The 17,931-nt window shown below is 37.8% G+C and overlaps 1 protein-coding gene across 2 annotated transcripts in view; it reads right to left on the bottom strand.

Moving 5' to 3' along the window:
• Nucleotides 1-17,931, bottom strand: part of SLC4A10 (solute carrier family 4 member 10) — a 112,707-nt gene that overhangs the window by 69,966 nt on the left and 24,810 nt on the right. Inside the window, exons 2-3 of one of the 2 annotated variants that reach the window (XM_030454755.1) lie at nucleotides 16,914-16,995; nucleotides 7,920-8,066 (exon numbers count right to left, since the gene is read on the bottom strand). In XM_030454755.1, coding sequence (XP_030310615.1) covers nucleotides 7,920-8,066; nucleotides 16,914-16,995 — 229 coding nt within the window. Of the gene's footprint in view, nucleotides 1-7,919; nucleotides 8,067-16,913; nucleotides 17,002-17,931 lie in introns of those variants that run through there. The other variant, XM_030454756.1, reaches the window with a different exon arrangement.

Raw genomic sequence — 17,931 nt, 5'->3', positions numbered from 1 at the left:
GGATGTTGTCTACCTGGACTTTAGTAAAGCTTTTAACACCACCTCCCACAGCATTCTCCTAGAGAAGCTGGTAGCTCATGGCACAGACAGGTGTACTCATTACTGCATTAAAAACCAATTGGATGACCAGGCCCAGAGAGCTGTAGTCAACAGAGTTAAAATCCAGTTGGTAGATGGTTCACCAGTGGTGTTACCCAGGGCTCAGTTTTGGAACTGGTCTTTTTCAACATCTTGATCAACAATCTAGATGAAGGGACTGAATGCTTCCTCACCAGGTTTGCAAATGACATCAAGTTGATTGGGAGTGTTGATATGTGTGATGGCAGGAAGGCTTTGCAGAAGGATCTGGACAGGCTGGATCAGTGGGCTGAGGCCAATAATACTACATTTAACACAGCCAAGGGCCAGGTCTTGCATTTCTGTCACAACTCCAGGCAATACTACAGCTTGTGGAAAAGTGGCTAGAAAGCTGCTTATCCTGTGGGTGTTGCTCAACAACCAGCTGAATATAAGCCAGCAGTGTTCCCAGGTGGCCAAGAAGGCCAACGGCATCCTGGCCTGTATGAGGAATAGTGTGGCCAGCAGGAGAAGGGAAGTGATGGTGTCCCAATGCTCAGCACTGGTGAGGCCTCACCTTGAGTACTGTATTCAGCTCTAGGCCCCTCACTACAAGGAGACTGAGTTGCTGGAATGTGTTCAAAGAAGGACAACAAAGCTGGTGAAGGGTCTAGAGAACCAGACCTATGAGAAGCAGCTGAGGGAATTCAGATTGTTTAGTTTGGAGAAGAGGAGGCTAGGGGGGGAGATGTTATCACGCTCTAAACTACCTGAAAGTGAGGTGGGTGCTGGCCTCTTCTCTCAAGTAAATAACAATAGGACTAGTGGAAATAGCCTGAAGCTGCACCAGGGGAGGTTTAGACTAGATTTTAGACTAGAAAGAATTTTTTTACTGAAAAAGTAGTCAGACACTGGAATAGGCTGCCCAAAAAGGTGGTGGAGTCACCTAGAGGTATTCAAAATTATGGAGATGTGGCACTTCAGGACATGCTCTGGCAGGCATGGTGGATTTTTTCTGGGTTGATGGCTTAGCCTGGTGATCTCAGAGGTCTTTTCTAACCATGACATTCTATGATGTAACACAATTTTTTAAAAAAATCAGATCCCTTAGTTCTACTTAAAAAAATTGAGTTAACAGGATTACTCATGTGAGCCAGATGGATGTGGCTGCTATTCATAAGTAATAAATACCAAGTATGTCATTAGTGTGTTACATGGAAAATGAGTAATCTGTGATTCAAAAACAGTATGAAAGAATACTTCAGTTGCTGACTGTCAAACTGTGATAACTTAATCCTCAGTACAGAAGCATAATATTTGCAAACTAGGACACCCAATTTTATTTTTTTTAAGTATACAAAAACAGAAATTGGCTTGAATATAATGTATCTATCCCTACTTTAAGTAATACAGCCAACATGAAAATAAATAAAAAAGACCTTTTTTTTTTGCTATTTCTAGAAAGCACTGAAAGTAACCTAGATTAAGCTGAAAAAAAAATTAAATCAGTAGGACTAGTTTGTTACATTAGTATTTCTATCACCTCCTTTGCTTAATATCAGAGGACAGAGACAGTAGAAGCAACACAAATTTAAAGTTCCACACTAGGCAGCTGATGATTCTCTCAAGTAAATGGCTCATCACCAGCTCAGGACATCTTCCAGAACCTTGTGGGCCTGGGCATCACGTCTGATACATGGCTAGAGCAGAAGAATCATCAAAACCCACCTATGCTTGGTTAATTAGCTGTCACAGTCAGGAGAAGTTGAGACAACTCTCTGCTGTGGCTCCACCAACCCATGGGAGCCTCTTGCCAGCCTCTGTGTTAAACCTGGATTTCTCTGGGTTTTTGCTCATGTCATCCAAGTAGCACTCACAGACATCTAGACTACCTCTGACACTTCAGACTCATTGTATATATGGGAAACCCAAGCATTACAGGTTTAACCATCTGTTTAACTCCACTAACCTATTAAAAAGGTAAAGATTAAGACCTGGTGAATACACTGCTGTCAAAAACAGAGACTCACACTGGTATTGTGTGCTGCAGAAAGTCACCCTGCAGCCACATGACATACAGCTCATTAATAACCTGCTGTACTTTACCATTCTGGGTGACCCACATCTCCTCCCCAGTGCCTGCCAGGATTTTTTGAGGCAAACTGTGCTGCCATCAGGTAGAATGGCACAAAAATCTGCCCGAGCCATACCACAAGCAGAAATACAGCCTCAGGTGCATACAAAATTTATTCCAGATTTTATCCCCTGCTCTTGATAATCAATTCTAGAAAGGGTACAAAATTGTATTTCTGATAACACTCTGCTATCTCAGTTGTCAGAACAGGCTTCTGTATTTCTAAGCCTCTTGAGAAGCTGTATTTAAGGGTAGTATTAGTAGGCTCATAATTCTTGTTGGGGTCAGTGGAGGTAGGGGTGAAAAATTACTTCTACATTAGAAAAAATCCAATAAAATTTACATTACAAAAGTACATAAAACACATTGAACAGCACAAATAAGATCTATCACATCTCATGCTCTTTTACAGTCATATTAGAATTAACATTAAATATAAAAAGTTTTGGATTTTTTTGATTGCTCGCTGCACAGGATGGGATGCTGACAGGGAGTGAACTGGTGTTATCGGATGTCAGCTGTGCTACACCTCTTTTCAGAGAAAGGTAAGATGGTGTGGAAAATTCGAAGTATCACAGAAAAGAAAGTATAATTTCACATACAGACAAACCTGATTGTTCCCATAAAGTAAGTGGTGGATAGGAGCTCTTCCCTAACTCCTTCCTGTGCAGATTAGACCTTGTTCAGTAAAGGCTGGGATCATAAATTACTTTTTTTTAAATTAGAAAACATGGTAAATATGAAAACAAAATTTCCATTACTAAGTTACACATAAAATAGTGAACAGACATACAGCACACTTCTGAAAATCTCTTCACAGACCTTAGAAAACATGTGTTAGGTTGGAAGAAAATATTTCCTTGATTGCTCCTCTGGCACTTTGTCCTTATACATATAATCTTGGTTCCCAGAAGCACTCCCTGCATTTTCTTCACATGAGTTGTTTTCATCACCTCAGAGCTATGACAAATAATCTTATCTTTCAGATTTGACAATATGGATGATTCCCAAACTTCAATTCTCTTCTTTTTGCCAGTCTCTTAAAACTGCAATTATGATACATTATTTTAATCCAGATTTGCTGCAATCTGTTCCACAGCTGCCCAGAGATGCAAATTTCCAAGTTTACCCTTCAGCAGACAAATCCTATAGTTAAGGGTAGAATTCTCTTAACAGCCATACTCTTTACAAATAATTAAATTTGCCCTAATAATACACCTTTGAGATCTGAGGTTAGCTACCAAATACAGTAAATTGAGTCCTTTCATTATTCTTTCTTCAAGCCCCTCTGGTAACCAAGAGAAATTCCCTTTTTCCCTTGCATTACCTTCAGATAGCCTCTCATGAACTCTGCATACAGTTCTCTTTCAGGCTCACCTCCAGGGCTGCTCAGCTTCCCTTGCCACATCCAATATCATGAATTACAAATTTAAGCCTCTTTAGAACTAGAGATTATTAAAGACAGATTTCTTTAAAGAACAAACCAACCATTGCACAAGCCCCAACAGTGTCTAGTCCTAGAACACACCACAGGAGACTAAAAAGAAACCACTGAACAATCCTCACCGTTGTGTTCACCCTCACAAAACCTATCCTTAAAGACACCCTACCCTGCTGAGAGCCAAAGTCTTCCTTTATCACCCCACTGCAAAACAGAAATATAAATATCTTTGACTTATAAGTCTAAGTCAAAGAGAGATATTTCAAAGGCTATAATCAAAAGACAGACATCAAAAAACACAGAAAATTGCCACTAAAAACCACATTCATACCAAGGAAGTGCAACCCAACCACTGAAGAAAAATCTGCAGCAGACCTCCAGTGCCACCATGACCTGCAGCACTGATGGAGCAGTCCCAGCCAGCTTGTGGCCCTGCACCCTGCTGTGGCTGACACCCATCACCTTCCCAGAAAACAGCATCAAGGACCTGTTCTAGACTAGAAACAACTTTTTTTGCTAAACCAGATTTAATTTGCACCACAATTTTAGTTCACAGAGCAGCCACGATACCTGCCCCACAAGAAATGCTGTGGGGGGAAGCTTAAACCAGGCATGAAACTTGTTTACTTTCCTTAATTACCATAACTACAACAGCAGCATTTCATCTGGGAATGGTAAACCTCTTCAATATAGCAATTAGCATTATTGCATTTTTAACTAGGGTGCATCGTTTCACTGGATTTCTCCTTTCCTTCCAAAAAATATGAGGCAAGATGAAAGAAATCTAGATCTTGAAATGGCTTAGCTTACTATCAAAAAAAGCTTCTCCATGAGCAAGTCATGTAATCTGCAAATTATGCAATTCAAAAGGCACATCATTATGGCAAAATGAAAACATCTTGTACAACCCCATATCATCAAGAGGCAATACACAGACAGCGATAATCAGGTGTGGAGAAAACAAATACAAACTTGATTAACTGATCTGTGCCCCCAAATGACAGGACCCTTCTCTTTTTTATTCCACTAACTACACAGGCTACATATTACATTAACCTCTGGATCTGCACACTGAGAACACTCGAATTAATTTTTAATTGAAAAGTCCCAGTAGAATTTTTTAAAATAGCTTCTGAGCTGCCATCGGTATATTCTAAAGAAATCTATTCTCTGCACAAACATTCCCTTTAAAAGTAGCTGGTAAAGCTTTCCCAGGCAGGATTCAAAAGGATTATCAGGAAGCTTCCAGCCATGGGCATTACATTGAGTACAGGTGTTTTCTAGCCATGCTGTTACAAAGAACATTGCTAAATAAATTGTTTTTAACTGGATAGCAACCAGGTCACACCTGTCCACTCTGAGCAGGGCCTGCACAGCCTCACAGCTCTACGAACAGTGACAGCAGATCAAGATCTTCACCTGATGGCACTTCACAGATGAAGTTAAAAAATATGCAGTTATAAATGACAAAAATAATGCTTCAGTCCATGCTTGGTTAACTAAGCAGTCTGGAGCACTTCATGAATATTTCAGGCCTTTACTTGTACCAGCATCTATATTATTTAGTTGTTGCACCATTGTTTTTTATTATACCTCTATTCATCCTTCAGTGCTTAAAAATCTGCTAATTTATTCTCTTGTATCATAAAATCCTAACGTAGTTTTCTTACTTCAAAGCACTGTTTTCAATCAGCTGAGCTCACAGTACTTATTTTCTCTATCTTTCTTCTTGCACCTGCTCACTGAATGTTTTTTCTTTCTCCTCCTCCCCCCCAGTTCTGAAGAATACAGCCTCCTACTATTCAAAAGAAACATGTTAAAAGGGGTATATGGTGACAGGGTGCCAAGCATTTCTACATGATCAATTAAATCAGAATGATTCATAAATTGACTATTTTGGACCTGCTCACTTAGGTAGCACAGTCCCTCATATTAAGTTAGGTGTCAAGAATAGGATTTGTCTTCTTTGCAACTTTGTTCGGCCTCTGGGTACTCATAATCTTATGGTCACGGGGAATGAGAGCCAAGAAGCATTACTGGGGTTTAGTGGATGCAGATTTAGTGTGGGAAGTGTCTGTTGCTCTCCCTGTGTAAATAAAGCATAGAAAAACTATGCTTATACTCTCACTAAAAGCAATGCTTCTTCCTAGGCAGCACAACCTGTCTGAAATTGCTCTAAGGAAAATCAACAGTAAAAGCAAGAATGTAGATGCAGACTACAATTAATCTCTCTATGATTTTGTCTGCCTGCTTTGAGTGTACCTAATGCCTCCATCACGTCATAAGACAAATCCCTTTCGCTGTTGTCTATGGACTGCCACATTTCCTGGAGGGAGAGATGTCAAAGCTCTGTCAAAATCTGTTTCTCTGGTCAGACTGCCAGAAGTCAGATATCCAAGGCTAAAAATCCTCAAGTTTTATTACTTAGATATTATTTCAGGGTAGAAAAAATGGGTATTTCCAGATATTTCTGAATATTCAGGAGTGAATATTCAGACTTTGCCTCCTTTTGAACTGTTATCACTCAACCATTTTGAAGAGTATTTTCAGCATTCTGGATCCAGAGAAGACTTGCATGTTTCTGGCCCATACCATACCTCCTGGGCGTTATAAAAGTACTAATTTATGTGACATGACATACATATCCTTTAATTGGTAGTTACAATACCTTTACAAGTGAACACATGGCTTACAAAAGTGCAGTCCTGCACTTATTTCAAACAAGTATGCCCATAGACAAGTGGTGTGAAGACCAACATACAAATGCGCTTCAAAATTCCCTGTTTTGTATTACTGACATTCCATTCTTGAAACACTCTTGAACATAGGCTGATTTTCCCTTGTGCCTTTTATTGCGTGCACAACTGTCAAATACTACTAAGGATGGATTCAACCAGTTAATTTCTTTTTTTTTTTTTTTATTTTTGTCATTAGGAAGGACACAAGCCTAGGACTCCAGAAGTTGAAAGAACAGAGCTAAGCTCTCAGCCAAAATGTGTCACATACTGGCACTTGAATAAAACCAGATGACTCAACAGAAGACATTGCTTCATAGTTTCAGATATCTCACTTCTTGGTTAATGTTACTTTCAATTGTTTCTTCTTAATCTGACATTATATGTATATATGCATATTCTTTTTGAAAACTGCTTTAATAATTTATGAACTTTGTAGTTTTCCAAGAAACCAGTTTCAATATATTATTGGGTCTCTGCACATTTGAAAAACATTCCAGACAGAACCATCACAGCCAATTTTTTCTTCACTGTTCAGTCTTCGAAACGTAACTCATATTAACTCATATCTACTAAGTTTGAAAAAGTCTTAACTTAAAATCCATTATGAACCATTCCAGTATTTCAAGCTCTTAAAAATATATTTAACCATCAGCACTTATAATCTACTAGCTCCAAAGTTATCTACATACACAATCCACACTTTGGATTAACAGAAAGTATTGTATTTATTATGCTGTAACCTGAAATTATATTGGCACATTTCCCTAATGATTTAAAAACATCCTTCTGTTGCACACTGACAAGCTGCTTTTCTATATCTCCTTCTTTTATACTTTCAACACTTGCGACAGCCTTGGACAAATCAGCATATGTGCTTTTTATTTCTGAACAGCAAATAATATTCTCATGAGTCTTGAGGCAAAGCTTGACTAATTTACTCATTACTACCTTTTTTCTGTTTTCTGTAATGTTTTTTAATTTAAAATTTTGAAAATTTTAGGAGTTTTGTATCAGGTTCATTTACTGAAAGGTATTTTTTCCTGTTTACTCTCAAGTCCTCAGCAGACTCATCTCATGATGGCAAGCACAGTGTCTTGTAAGGAAAAAGGCAAACACAATCTGGATCACAGTTCAAATCTGATGAAACACTGTGATTTCAATCACATCAACATTATTAAATAACTGATTGTAAAGAATCACAACTCTTCTGTGTTGCTTTTTAGGGGAAAATAGTCCAGATCCTTCACTGAGGGCAGCCGGTGCCATAAAGCATTTACTCCCTTTCAGTGGTGGTGGCAGTACACCTTATAAGAACACTCAGGGACAGCCTCCTACAGTGGTAGAAATTTCTGAGATTTCTCATGTATTGACTGTAGCTGGCTGCTGCCCATCAGCTGACCAAATCTTGGTTCTCTTGTGGTGACTGGAGAGGCTCTGGTGAGTTCTCCAAAACTCCACTGCTAATTGTGTCCAAGCCAAGGACAGGGCATGCATAATTTTATTGATGTTTATTTTTAAAAGATCTATGCAAAAATAAAATGTATCTTACCAAAAGGAGGAGACTCTCTCCCATCTTCTAATCCTGAATCTCGCTCTCTGTCTCTCTTTCTGTGTTTATGTCCACGGTGTCTATGGCGTCGGTGACTTTTTCTTCCACCCAGTGGCACGTGAACCCCAATGAACAATGTTCGGTGGCCTATAGGTAAAAAAAGTTACCTTTTAAGAAGGGGCTATGGCAACATAATAACAATATTAATAGCCATAAATGCATTGATGATACAATAACTATTATAATCGTGTAACTGTATAATATTTATTATTCTAATTTTAATAGTCATAATGTTACTGATTACAAAATTACGATTTATTGGCATGGATATACGAAACCTTAATACATGAAAAAAAATTGAAGTATTGATGTCCTTATGATGCAGTGACAGATTTTTTTTCCGTAAAATTTGCATTTCTGTGTGTGAACTTTCACTAAAGCCAGACAGGTGTTCTGTAAAATGTCTTCCAAAACAGTGATTTGAAGAGACACATGGATTTCTTTGCACTGAACATTTGGTAAAGTTGCTGTTTGCTTTGTGTATACAGGAACTTTACAAAACTCATTGCTATTTATGAGCCAAACCTGACAGAATTCTTGTGGGAAATTTACTGAAGGGAAAAAAAAAAAAATAACAGAATGAACAAAACCAATAAAACACCATGGAACCAAGACAAAAATATTCCTACACAACTTTATGTGCTTACATCATAAACACATTTGCTGGTAGCTTAGGGTGTTTTCATTTCCTCTTTTTTATTTTTTTTAAATATTTAAGAAGTTTCACATTGCCCTGGCTGCCACCATCTTTGAGCCTTTGAGACTAAGGAATTTTGTGTTGCTGATTTAGCCCAAAAGATTTGTGGGCTAACAGCATCAGAACACAATAAAGCATTTAGAAGGGGAAGAGCACAAGGGAAATGCGCAAGAAGTACCAAAAAACAGGAATCATGACTCACTACAGGCAGATCTCCTACATTTACTCAGCAGAAAGACACAGTCCAGATTACTCATCTCAAATAACATTTATTTTCTCCTTGAAATGAGCATAACACAGTGAGTGGATAATTGCTGCTTTGCTGTAATCATCGAGCAGTGTCAAACATCTGAAAAAGGTCACTAACATCAAAACTAAGGTAGCAAGTGATCTCTAATCTCATGGGGAACCCAGCAGGGGCAGAAAACAGAGCAAGGCAGCATTTGTCACTACTCATCAAAGAAATCCAGGGCTGACAGGAATTCTCTGCAGAAGCAGAGAAAAGGCTCTGGACATCACACTAGTTCATTCTTCAACTTCACTTTACCTGGGATACTAGAAAGCAGAAGCATGACTTTTTGGGAGACTATTCTTCTAGAGTCAAGAGATTTTTCTAAAGCAAAGGCCAGAAGTTGAAATCTTTCCTTTATTTTTTTAATTATCTTCTAAATACCTCTTTCTTCTTGCTTACTATATTCAACCCAAGAAATTATTTAAGGACAGCTGCAGCCTTTGGTGTATTTCAAATATATTATAGTTGATTGTACATGAAAGAAGGAAAAATTTATTCCATGAAAAGTATTCATTAAGAAGATACTGAAGGACCACAGTAATGTAGTACTCAACACTTTCTATTACTCTTCCATGGGTAGAAATAAAACCAAAAGAACATTTTTAAAGGAATAGGGTTACCCTTCCTATGACTATGACTTCCAGGAGTACAAATAGATTGCTTTCTTAATTTAGTAATTTAATGCATTCTGGTTGCTTTGTGACAGAAGTGGGCGTGCTTATCCTGTGTTTGTGCACTTCAGTGTTCAGGTTGTACTTGCATCAGGAAACACAGATTCAGCTTCACAATTCAATTAATTTCCAGGGCTGACTCCAGGACTTGAGCTCAGCTGCTCTTTAGTATAAAACCTAAGAAGAAGAGTTGCTTGGGTTTACTATATTGCAAAGAAGATATTCTTTCTTGGACCTAAATTTTATTTTAAGAACTCAATAACAAATTAATCATGTAAAAAGTAAACCTCCACAAAGCAAATAATTTTCTGCATAGCCCTTGGAAATGACAGATGTAACATCTAAAAATGGTTTTCAGAGTCTGTCATCCTGGGCCTTCAAAACAGAAGCTTGTCTCTACCTATCTTATCTATTAAATAAACGTAAAGGAAAAGAAATGTGGTGGGATTTATAGAGCTTTGAAAAAAATACAGCCTATTATAATTTATGGTGCTTTATGACAACTTATGAACTTCTACAAATTCCACCTGTATGACTGGATCATGCTAGGGCATGCAGTGGCATCATGCAGTGGCACTGCTAGGGAAAATGAAGATGGAGAGAAAAGAATTGCAAATGTTTCCCTTAATTTATGGAAATTAGGGTCTTTTTAATGGAATGCTAATGGTACAGACATTTTTGCCCTAGCGCCTCCCATTCTCCTTCCAAACTCAATTTTAGCATAGAAAACACACACCTATATGGTAGGAAGAACACACATAAGGAACAAGTTCATCTCCCCACTTCCCCATCAGCAGAAACTTCACAGACTTCCATGTTACACCAGGCATGTAGGACTCCAGCAGGTCCTTTCAAGAGCTTCTTAGTGAGCCAGGCAATTTGGTGCCTATTGCATAAAATGAGACTGTCCTGGACTCGAACATGCGTGAGTGCCAGGAGCTCAGGGTACACCTCCCTGTGCTGCCTTCCATCCAGAATGACCCAAATCTGCTTTAGGAACCTGCCGAGACCAAGGCTTTCAGATCCCTCCTCTTGGGCATGATGGATGGGGGCTGATAGGGGAACAGATGGGTCTTGAAATATCTCCAGGAAGAGCAAATACAGGCTTTTGTGACCTACTAAGGAAACACACTGCAAAGTCAAGATGGCTTGAGAGTATATTTTGACAATGGTTCAAGCCAAGCCTCAAATGACCGCTGACCTTGGGAGGGTTGGGGGGTGTTTCTCCCTCCTCTGGAAAATACTCAGGGTCTTGAAGCCTCTTTTATGTATTGCCAGCTAGAGCTGAACCACATGCAATTTTCCATCCTCTCAAAATTGACAGTGAGGTACAGATAGAAAACCAGCAATCAATGCAGAGTTTAAAAACTGCCTTTTTCCTTATTGGAGCAAAAGTGATTATGGTGAATTGTGTAGGAGTAAAGAAGGAGTACATGACTCATGATTTGTTATTGCAGTGCAGGAGGGAGGGGGAGCTAAAGAGACAGCAGAGGGGACAAAAGCAATAATTTCTAAACTGTTCATGTTGTTGTTTGTGGTAATGGTTTGCTCAAGGGTCATTTTTCACCTTTTTGCCATGTTATAATTTGGAGGAACTGACAAGAAAGCCTTCACAGTTTTTTTAGATCATACATGTAACTTATGTTCTAGGTTAAATTATGACAGAAAATATAAATACTAAAAATATCCCTGGCCCAAGAAAGCATTAAGGCCATATTTGATATGGAGAATAAGAGCATCTCACTAAAGTAGTTAACTTTAAGGCCCTTTAAGGAGCCCAAATCAATCACTGCCCTCCCACCAAATTTTTCATTTTAACATAACATTTTTCTGGCATGTGGACGGGCTAATAAGCCTTCTTAAGTGCATTTATCTTCATTCCCTCCACTACATTGCTCCAGATGAGTCCAGAGGTCCTACATAAGATCAGGTCTCAGACCTTGCCAGACAACAGGAAAACAAAGTATCAGCAGAAACTGAAAGTAAAAGAACCCTCTCAGACACAGTCACACTTTCCACTGACAGAAAGTGAAGCTGTGGTTATTGGAGGGAAGAATTTGACCTGTATTTCTAAATTAGTAACAAAACAAAAATGCAAACTCAGTACTAGCACAACTGCATTTTTAAAAGTGAGTGTTTCAGTCTTCTCATGCAATTTTATGGCTTTCTCCAAGAATGGCAAGTTGGTTTATATCAATTTTACTTATCATAATTTCAAAAGTTGAAATATTTGAAAATTTCAGTCCCCACAAATATTGAAAAGGTTTCTTGTAAGTGAAGCTCAGACTAAAGTCAAACTTCAAAACCCAAAGCTGATGATTAACAAAAGACTGGAATTCAGCCAACACTATGTGATAACGTGTTTGCTTCATTATTTCATTATTCTTCATGTGAACTTCCAAAAACATGTTGCGAAAATGTCCTGCAGAGTTACTGATGAATCTTCAAGGTTTACCTCCTTCCCACAGACATGAGACATGGGAAGGGACCAAAGCAGGCAATTGTCAAAGCAAGAGTGTAAGCATAGCTCAGGAGAAAAGCAAGTGAGATCTCAAGGAATATTGAGAGACACAGGAAAAAGGAGATAAAAAGCAGATGAGAGGCACCACAGAGAGATGTACCTTACAAATGACAAACAGAACAAGCTAGAGAATCTAATACCTGGTAGACAACAAAATGAGACAATTCTGTGCCCGTAAAGCCAAAATGGTTCTTTTTTAAGAGACCTGTTTGTAGAGACCTACAGCTATACAAATACATCTGACATTAAAGGCACAGACTAGCTCAAATCTCCTGCCAGCTCTTCACTTCCACAGCTTATGTACTACCCTTCTAAGTCTAATAAACACTGCAGTAAGGAGCAGCTAGGTCACACTGAACATCTAGATGAGCAGAAGGGAACCAGAAGCAAAGAAGGCTGGAGCAGAGGATCGGTACTGACAGAGTAACAAATGACTTGCAATAGGCTGTAGCACTGTGGTAGCCAAAGGGAGGGGAGACCTTGGTCAATGCTTCTATCTGGACAAGCAAAATTTGTAGCTAACTTGCTTCTACACAGGGCAAGGCTGAATCAAAGCTATCAGCTTAGTAAGAGTTATGTTTTTCAGCCCTGTGAACTGCTAGGTCCTATTAAGTTTCAGGTAAATAATGTCAGAAGGGGACAGATCCACTATTCCATTATTTTTATAAAGAATGTCCCACCTCCGAGAATAAAAGCCTGCTTCAATATCTGTAGACACTCAGATTTTTACAAAATAATACATATGGTGATTATAGTTTAACCACAATGGGTTTTTCATATATGAACCATAACTGCATATAATAAAAATTTCAAAGTACTGTCACAAGCTGAAACAAATCTAAAAAGATACAATAAATAAAATCACCATTTTTAAAAGAGGATTTCACTTCTTTTTTGTCAGCAGGACACCTACCATCAAAATAAATTTTCATACAGGTCATTAAATACAATACATCTCTACAAGCACACTTAACACTTCAAATTAATTTTTGGTTTATTGTTTGAATATGATGCAGAAGCTGAGGATTCAGTGTTGTAGTAGTGATCTTTATTTCCTAATTTAGCTTGAAGTCTTTTGTGACTTTCAGTAATCAGTCCATGTCTAAACCCTGTCAAAAACATCAGAATGCATGTTCTGATGTACAGTGATTTATATAGTGGATGCAGTGTTTTATGTGACCTGAGAGACATGAAAGATGGCAAATTTGATTTCCCATGCGACAATTTTTCCCACACCACTTAGACAGATAAAATGTATTTTTAAAAAGGCCTAAGCGAAATCTTAGATTTCTCTGAACAAAGGGTCATTTTGAAATATCCTCCAACAGAGCCAGAATTCATCCCCCTTCATGCCTGGACTTCCACCTAGCAATTGTGCCTCCAACCATCTCCCTATTGACGCTGCTTCAGTAATATCCACTGCCACAGTAATACCCAGAGCAGTTCTGAAATTCCATCATGAAAATGCAGGATCTGCAGCTGAGCACCTCTAGCAAGGACAGCCCTGCAACAGTCATTTTCACTCTGAGCTGATACAGTGGGCATAAGCAAATGGCCTCAGTCAGAGCACATTTACTTTCTGTATATCTCAGCATAGTCTCAGTATGTGATCTGAGTCTGAGATCTCCAGACATGTACAGATGAATCCAAATATTTTGCATTTATGAGAGAAAAAGTAGGTATATCCATTTTGTCAGGAAACTTACTAGTGAACAGGCACTGAATGGCAGACAGCCAGAGACAACAGGGAATAAGCTGAGTCCAACTGTTTGCTGATGTGCACATCTGTTTATGAAAACCTGCCTACCTGCTTCCATTACAGGTACATGTACAACCTGTGCTTTTCCAATTAAGTACTTTAGTAACCAGAATTAGTGCCCAGTTCTCGTTTATAAATTTCACCACTGATAAAAACAAAGCGTATTTATTTTAATAGGAATTTTGTCTGTAAACACATTGAAACATAACATGCAAAATGTGTGCTTATAACCAGGGGAGACAGGCTTCTTGTTTTGCTTTTAGAATTGATTTCTCTGTTCATTTATTAATGGAAGTTAGACAAAATACTTGTTCCATATTAGTGGCTGATCTTGACCTTAAAGCTCAGGAAAAACTAATTACATGGAAAAATCAGTCATGCTAGAAATCTGAATGGCAAAACGCTGCAAATAATCCACCTCTGAAGCACTAAAAAGCTTACGTAAAAAGATATAATATGAAGTACACATTGCAAACATGATTAGAGGCACTAACATGACCACCACACCTCTCGTGCTCCTGTAAGTACTGCAGTTCCTGTCCCATCTCCCCAAATAGTACTGCTCGTGGAAACAAAACACTGACTCAGAGAGACTGAGGCAAAATTCTGGTCTTGTGGATGTTCTTCCAGGCAGCATTAATCACCATGATATTTTCATGCTTTCAGCAAGATATGTACTTCCACTATATTTGCACAATGGCTGCCTCAAAATATGCAAATACAATTCTTTGCTGAGCCAGGAAATTTCAGATGGGCATTTTAGGACACATTTAAATCTGTATGTCTGATATTTGAATGCTAATAGTCTAAAATTAAAATATAACAGAATACTTAAAAATTTAAGATTGAACCTGATGAAACTAAATACTGGTTTTCAGATCTAAACGACCTGAAGTTATTTATATGAATTTCAGTTTTTTAAATGTTGCCAATTTGGTGCTATTGAAAATTAAATGCTGTCAAAACTAGCCTTTGCTAGAAGATTCAGTAACTAGCTATTTATAAATTATATAAATCAAATTAAATGTCTCTTATAGAACTAATTACATAATACATATATTTATCTAATTATGACTTTTAATAAGCTATGCAATTAGCAACTGATTTCATATTTTCTAGTTATTATGTGATTAGAAAAAAGGTAAGTTTTCAGCAAAACACAATACAATGTACATTGAATAAACCAGTGACATTTGTGAGTCTTCCAGATGGAAGAGTGCTTAGATGTGCTGTGAAATAAATGGACGTGCTATTAACAGTAACTGGATATTAAATTTACAATCTCTTCAAATCTTTTCATGTCACTGAGTATTTCTGGACACAGTGATTACATATTTAAAGGCACACTGACCTGATCTTAGAGTGGACATTAAAATTGACTGAGAAAGCTAACTGCATTATGAAGGATTCTACATTGAATTGTTTTATTAGAACATTATCAAGCAGTGTGATTTTAAAGAGAAGCAGACTCATTGGCTCACTACAGAAATTTTCAGTGTTCTAAACAATTTAAATTGATGCAAAGATTAAAGAGATGTCACTGTCGTGTTCTGACTCACATAATCAGTAAAATGACTCAGCAAAAGCATGTTTTTTGGGGTAGGCTCTTCTCATAAAAACTCTGTAAGTCAGTATCATGGAGAAAGGAAGGTAGGGAGCCCTGACCCTTTATCAGGTGTTCCTCCAAGGACACATTGTCCAAGAATGTGATCAAGGGATTGAAGACTACAGAAGACTAAGTGAAATGTTAAAAAAAAAAAGGGTGCTTTGTGCCTGAGTCCTAAATTGTTGTTGTCAGCCACTTACCCCTGGATACACCAAGACCCAAAACACCACCCTGGAAATATCTTACCTGAGATCTAATTTTCCATGTGCTTAGAGTTGTCCACTCTAGGTAGCAAAGAGCTACCTACCCCATACACACTATACTGCATGACATATTACACCCCTCTATGAGAGACTACCTGACACAGCCAGGCCTCTTTAAAAATGCAGCCATGTCTGCTTTTTGAGGCACTGACGAGAGAAGCAATAACAGGGAGCTGCTGTATATCATGTTGAATTAAATCAGCCATATAGCCATTGTGCAGCAGAGAACATAAAATCAATATCAGAGGAGAAAAAAAAAAGAAAAATACACTGATGGGTAGGCACTTAGTAAGCTCAGCTTCAGACATAGATGGAGATACCTCTCTTTAGACCTGAGGCAACTGATTTTTTTATTGAAATAAACCCCTCATACTAGTATTTTTTTTTTTTTTTGGCTAGTTCCTGTGGCTCCATACAACAAACACAAGAACCTTCTCTGTCCCAGAACAAGAAGCTAAGAATTAAAATCACCAAGTTCCTGTCTCAGAGATGGAATATCATATGTGCAACAGAAATTCAGTTTCATCCAACAATTATGACTTGGGGAGGTCACACACCAAAATAAAAGAGTGTAATTACAGTAGTCATGAGAGTAAGTTTGGGATCCACAAATTTAAATGTTACACTTTCAGAGACTACCTGAATTATATGGCCAATATCAAAACAATTCTCACAACTTTTCACTTCCTTCTAGATGGTGATGTTACATGTTCTCTTCAGTGTATATTATCAAGTAGCTGTCTCATCTGTAACATTCCAAAACACTTTTGTTCAGCTGAAGATGTGGCAAGTACATGAGAAATGCAAAGCAAGTGTAGAAGCCATAGGCAGTAAATGTTCAGTCCTGCTTGCATTTACATATTTGGAAACTTTAAGGTAGAAAGACTTACCTAAAGTCATACATAAATGTTTACAGGAATTAATTACAGGTCACTGAAAAGTAGCAAATTCCATCCACCACCTGCATCTCAGCACCGCTGTGAGATATTATGAATATTTCTCTTTTTAAACTAAATTATGAGATTCTACGTTTGTTCACTTTTCCATCCCTGTTCAAATCAGTAATTTTACACAGTAGATTTGCATTTCAGTACTTTCAGAAGAAAGAGACAGATAATCTCTCACCTTCTAGATCTTCCTTTTCAAAGTGTGTTTTGAGAATGGAGCGAGTTCCACCTCTATCCACAACAGCTTCTTCATCATTTCTCTGCAAAACAGGAAAAAGAACACGTAACTGTCTTTGCATTTGGAAACTATTAGTAAGATTGCATAGCACTACGAAAGAAAAATGCTTTTCATATTTATCTATTTACTCAGGAACAAAAAAGAAATTGATAATTTAATATTCCTTATTAAATCTATTCCTTATGCACCAATTTTTATTAAGGTATGAAGTTTGCTGTTAACACCTGCAAGATGATGGGTAAACACTGGTTAAAGGGAACTAAGAAAAACATGAGTCAATAGGACAGTGAAGGAGATGAGAGAATAACTGTCGGGTTGAGGCAGTTTTATACTTGCACCCTTGAAGAAAGGGATGGCATATGTATTTTTTTCTTTAGACCAGGATCCTGAGATCCATGAAGAATTCCCAAATAACTGACACTCCGTATACTTTGGCAAAGCTGAAAATGATAGTCACAATATGATAAGAACCAAAAGTTTATTACCATGAAACCAATTGTCTTCACTTACTAGTGATTTGCAAAGCTTTTGCTTTTCTTTACAAACACACAAATGTAATTACAGAAAAGGCAGATAGCACATGCTAAGAGCTATTCTTCCCCAGGAACGTATATTTCATGTTTAATTTTATACTGTAGTCATACATGCATTTTAACAGTACTACACTATATATGTACTCTTCTAAGTGGAGTAATCTTTGGGGAGTTCAGCAATGGGGCACTGGATGCTGTGCTAAAGCAAACCCTGGCTTCACTGTAAGTTTGACAACACCAACTGCATAAAAATGCTTCTAAATACAGCCTATATTTCATGTGATTTCCAGTAAATTATGATGAGAAAAAAGGACAACAGGATAAATTGTACAAAAACATCAATTAGTGTATCATGAATTTATATTTACTTGTCATTAGTGGAAGGGTTTTAGTAAATTATATTAGAACTACAACTGCTTGATTTC

The sequence above is a fragment of the Calypte anna genome, chromosome 7 (assembly GCF_003957555.1).
Source record: "Calypte anna isolate BGI_N300 chromosome 7, bCalAnn1_v1.p, whole genome shotgun sequence".
Taxonomy (NCBI): domain Eukaryota; kingdom Metazoa; phylum Chordata; class Aves; order Apodiformes; family Trochilidae; genus Calypte; species Calypte anna.
Note: the sequence above shows the minus strand (reverse complement) of the source record. Positions and strands in the feature narration are given on the sequence as shown.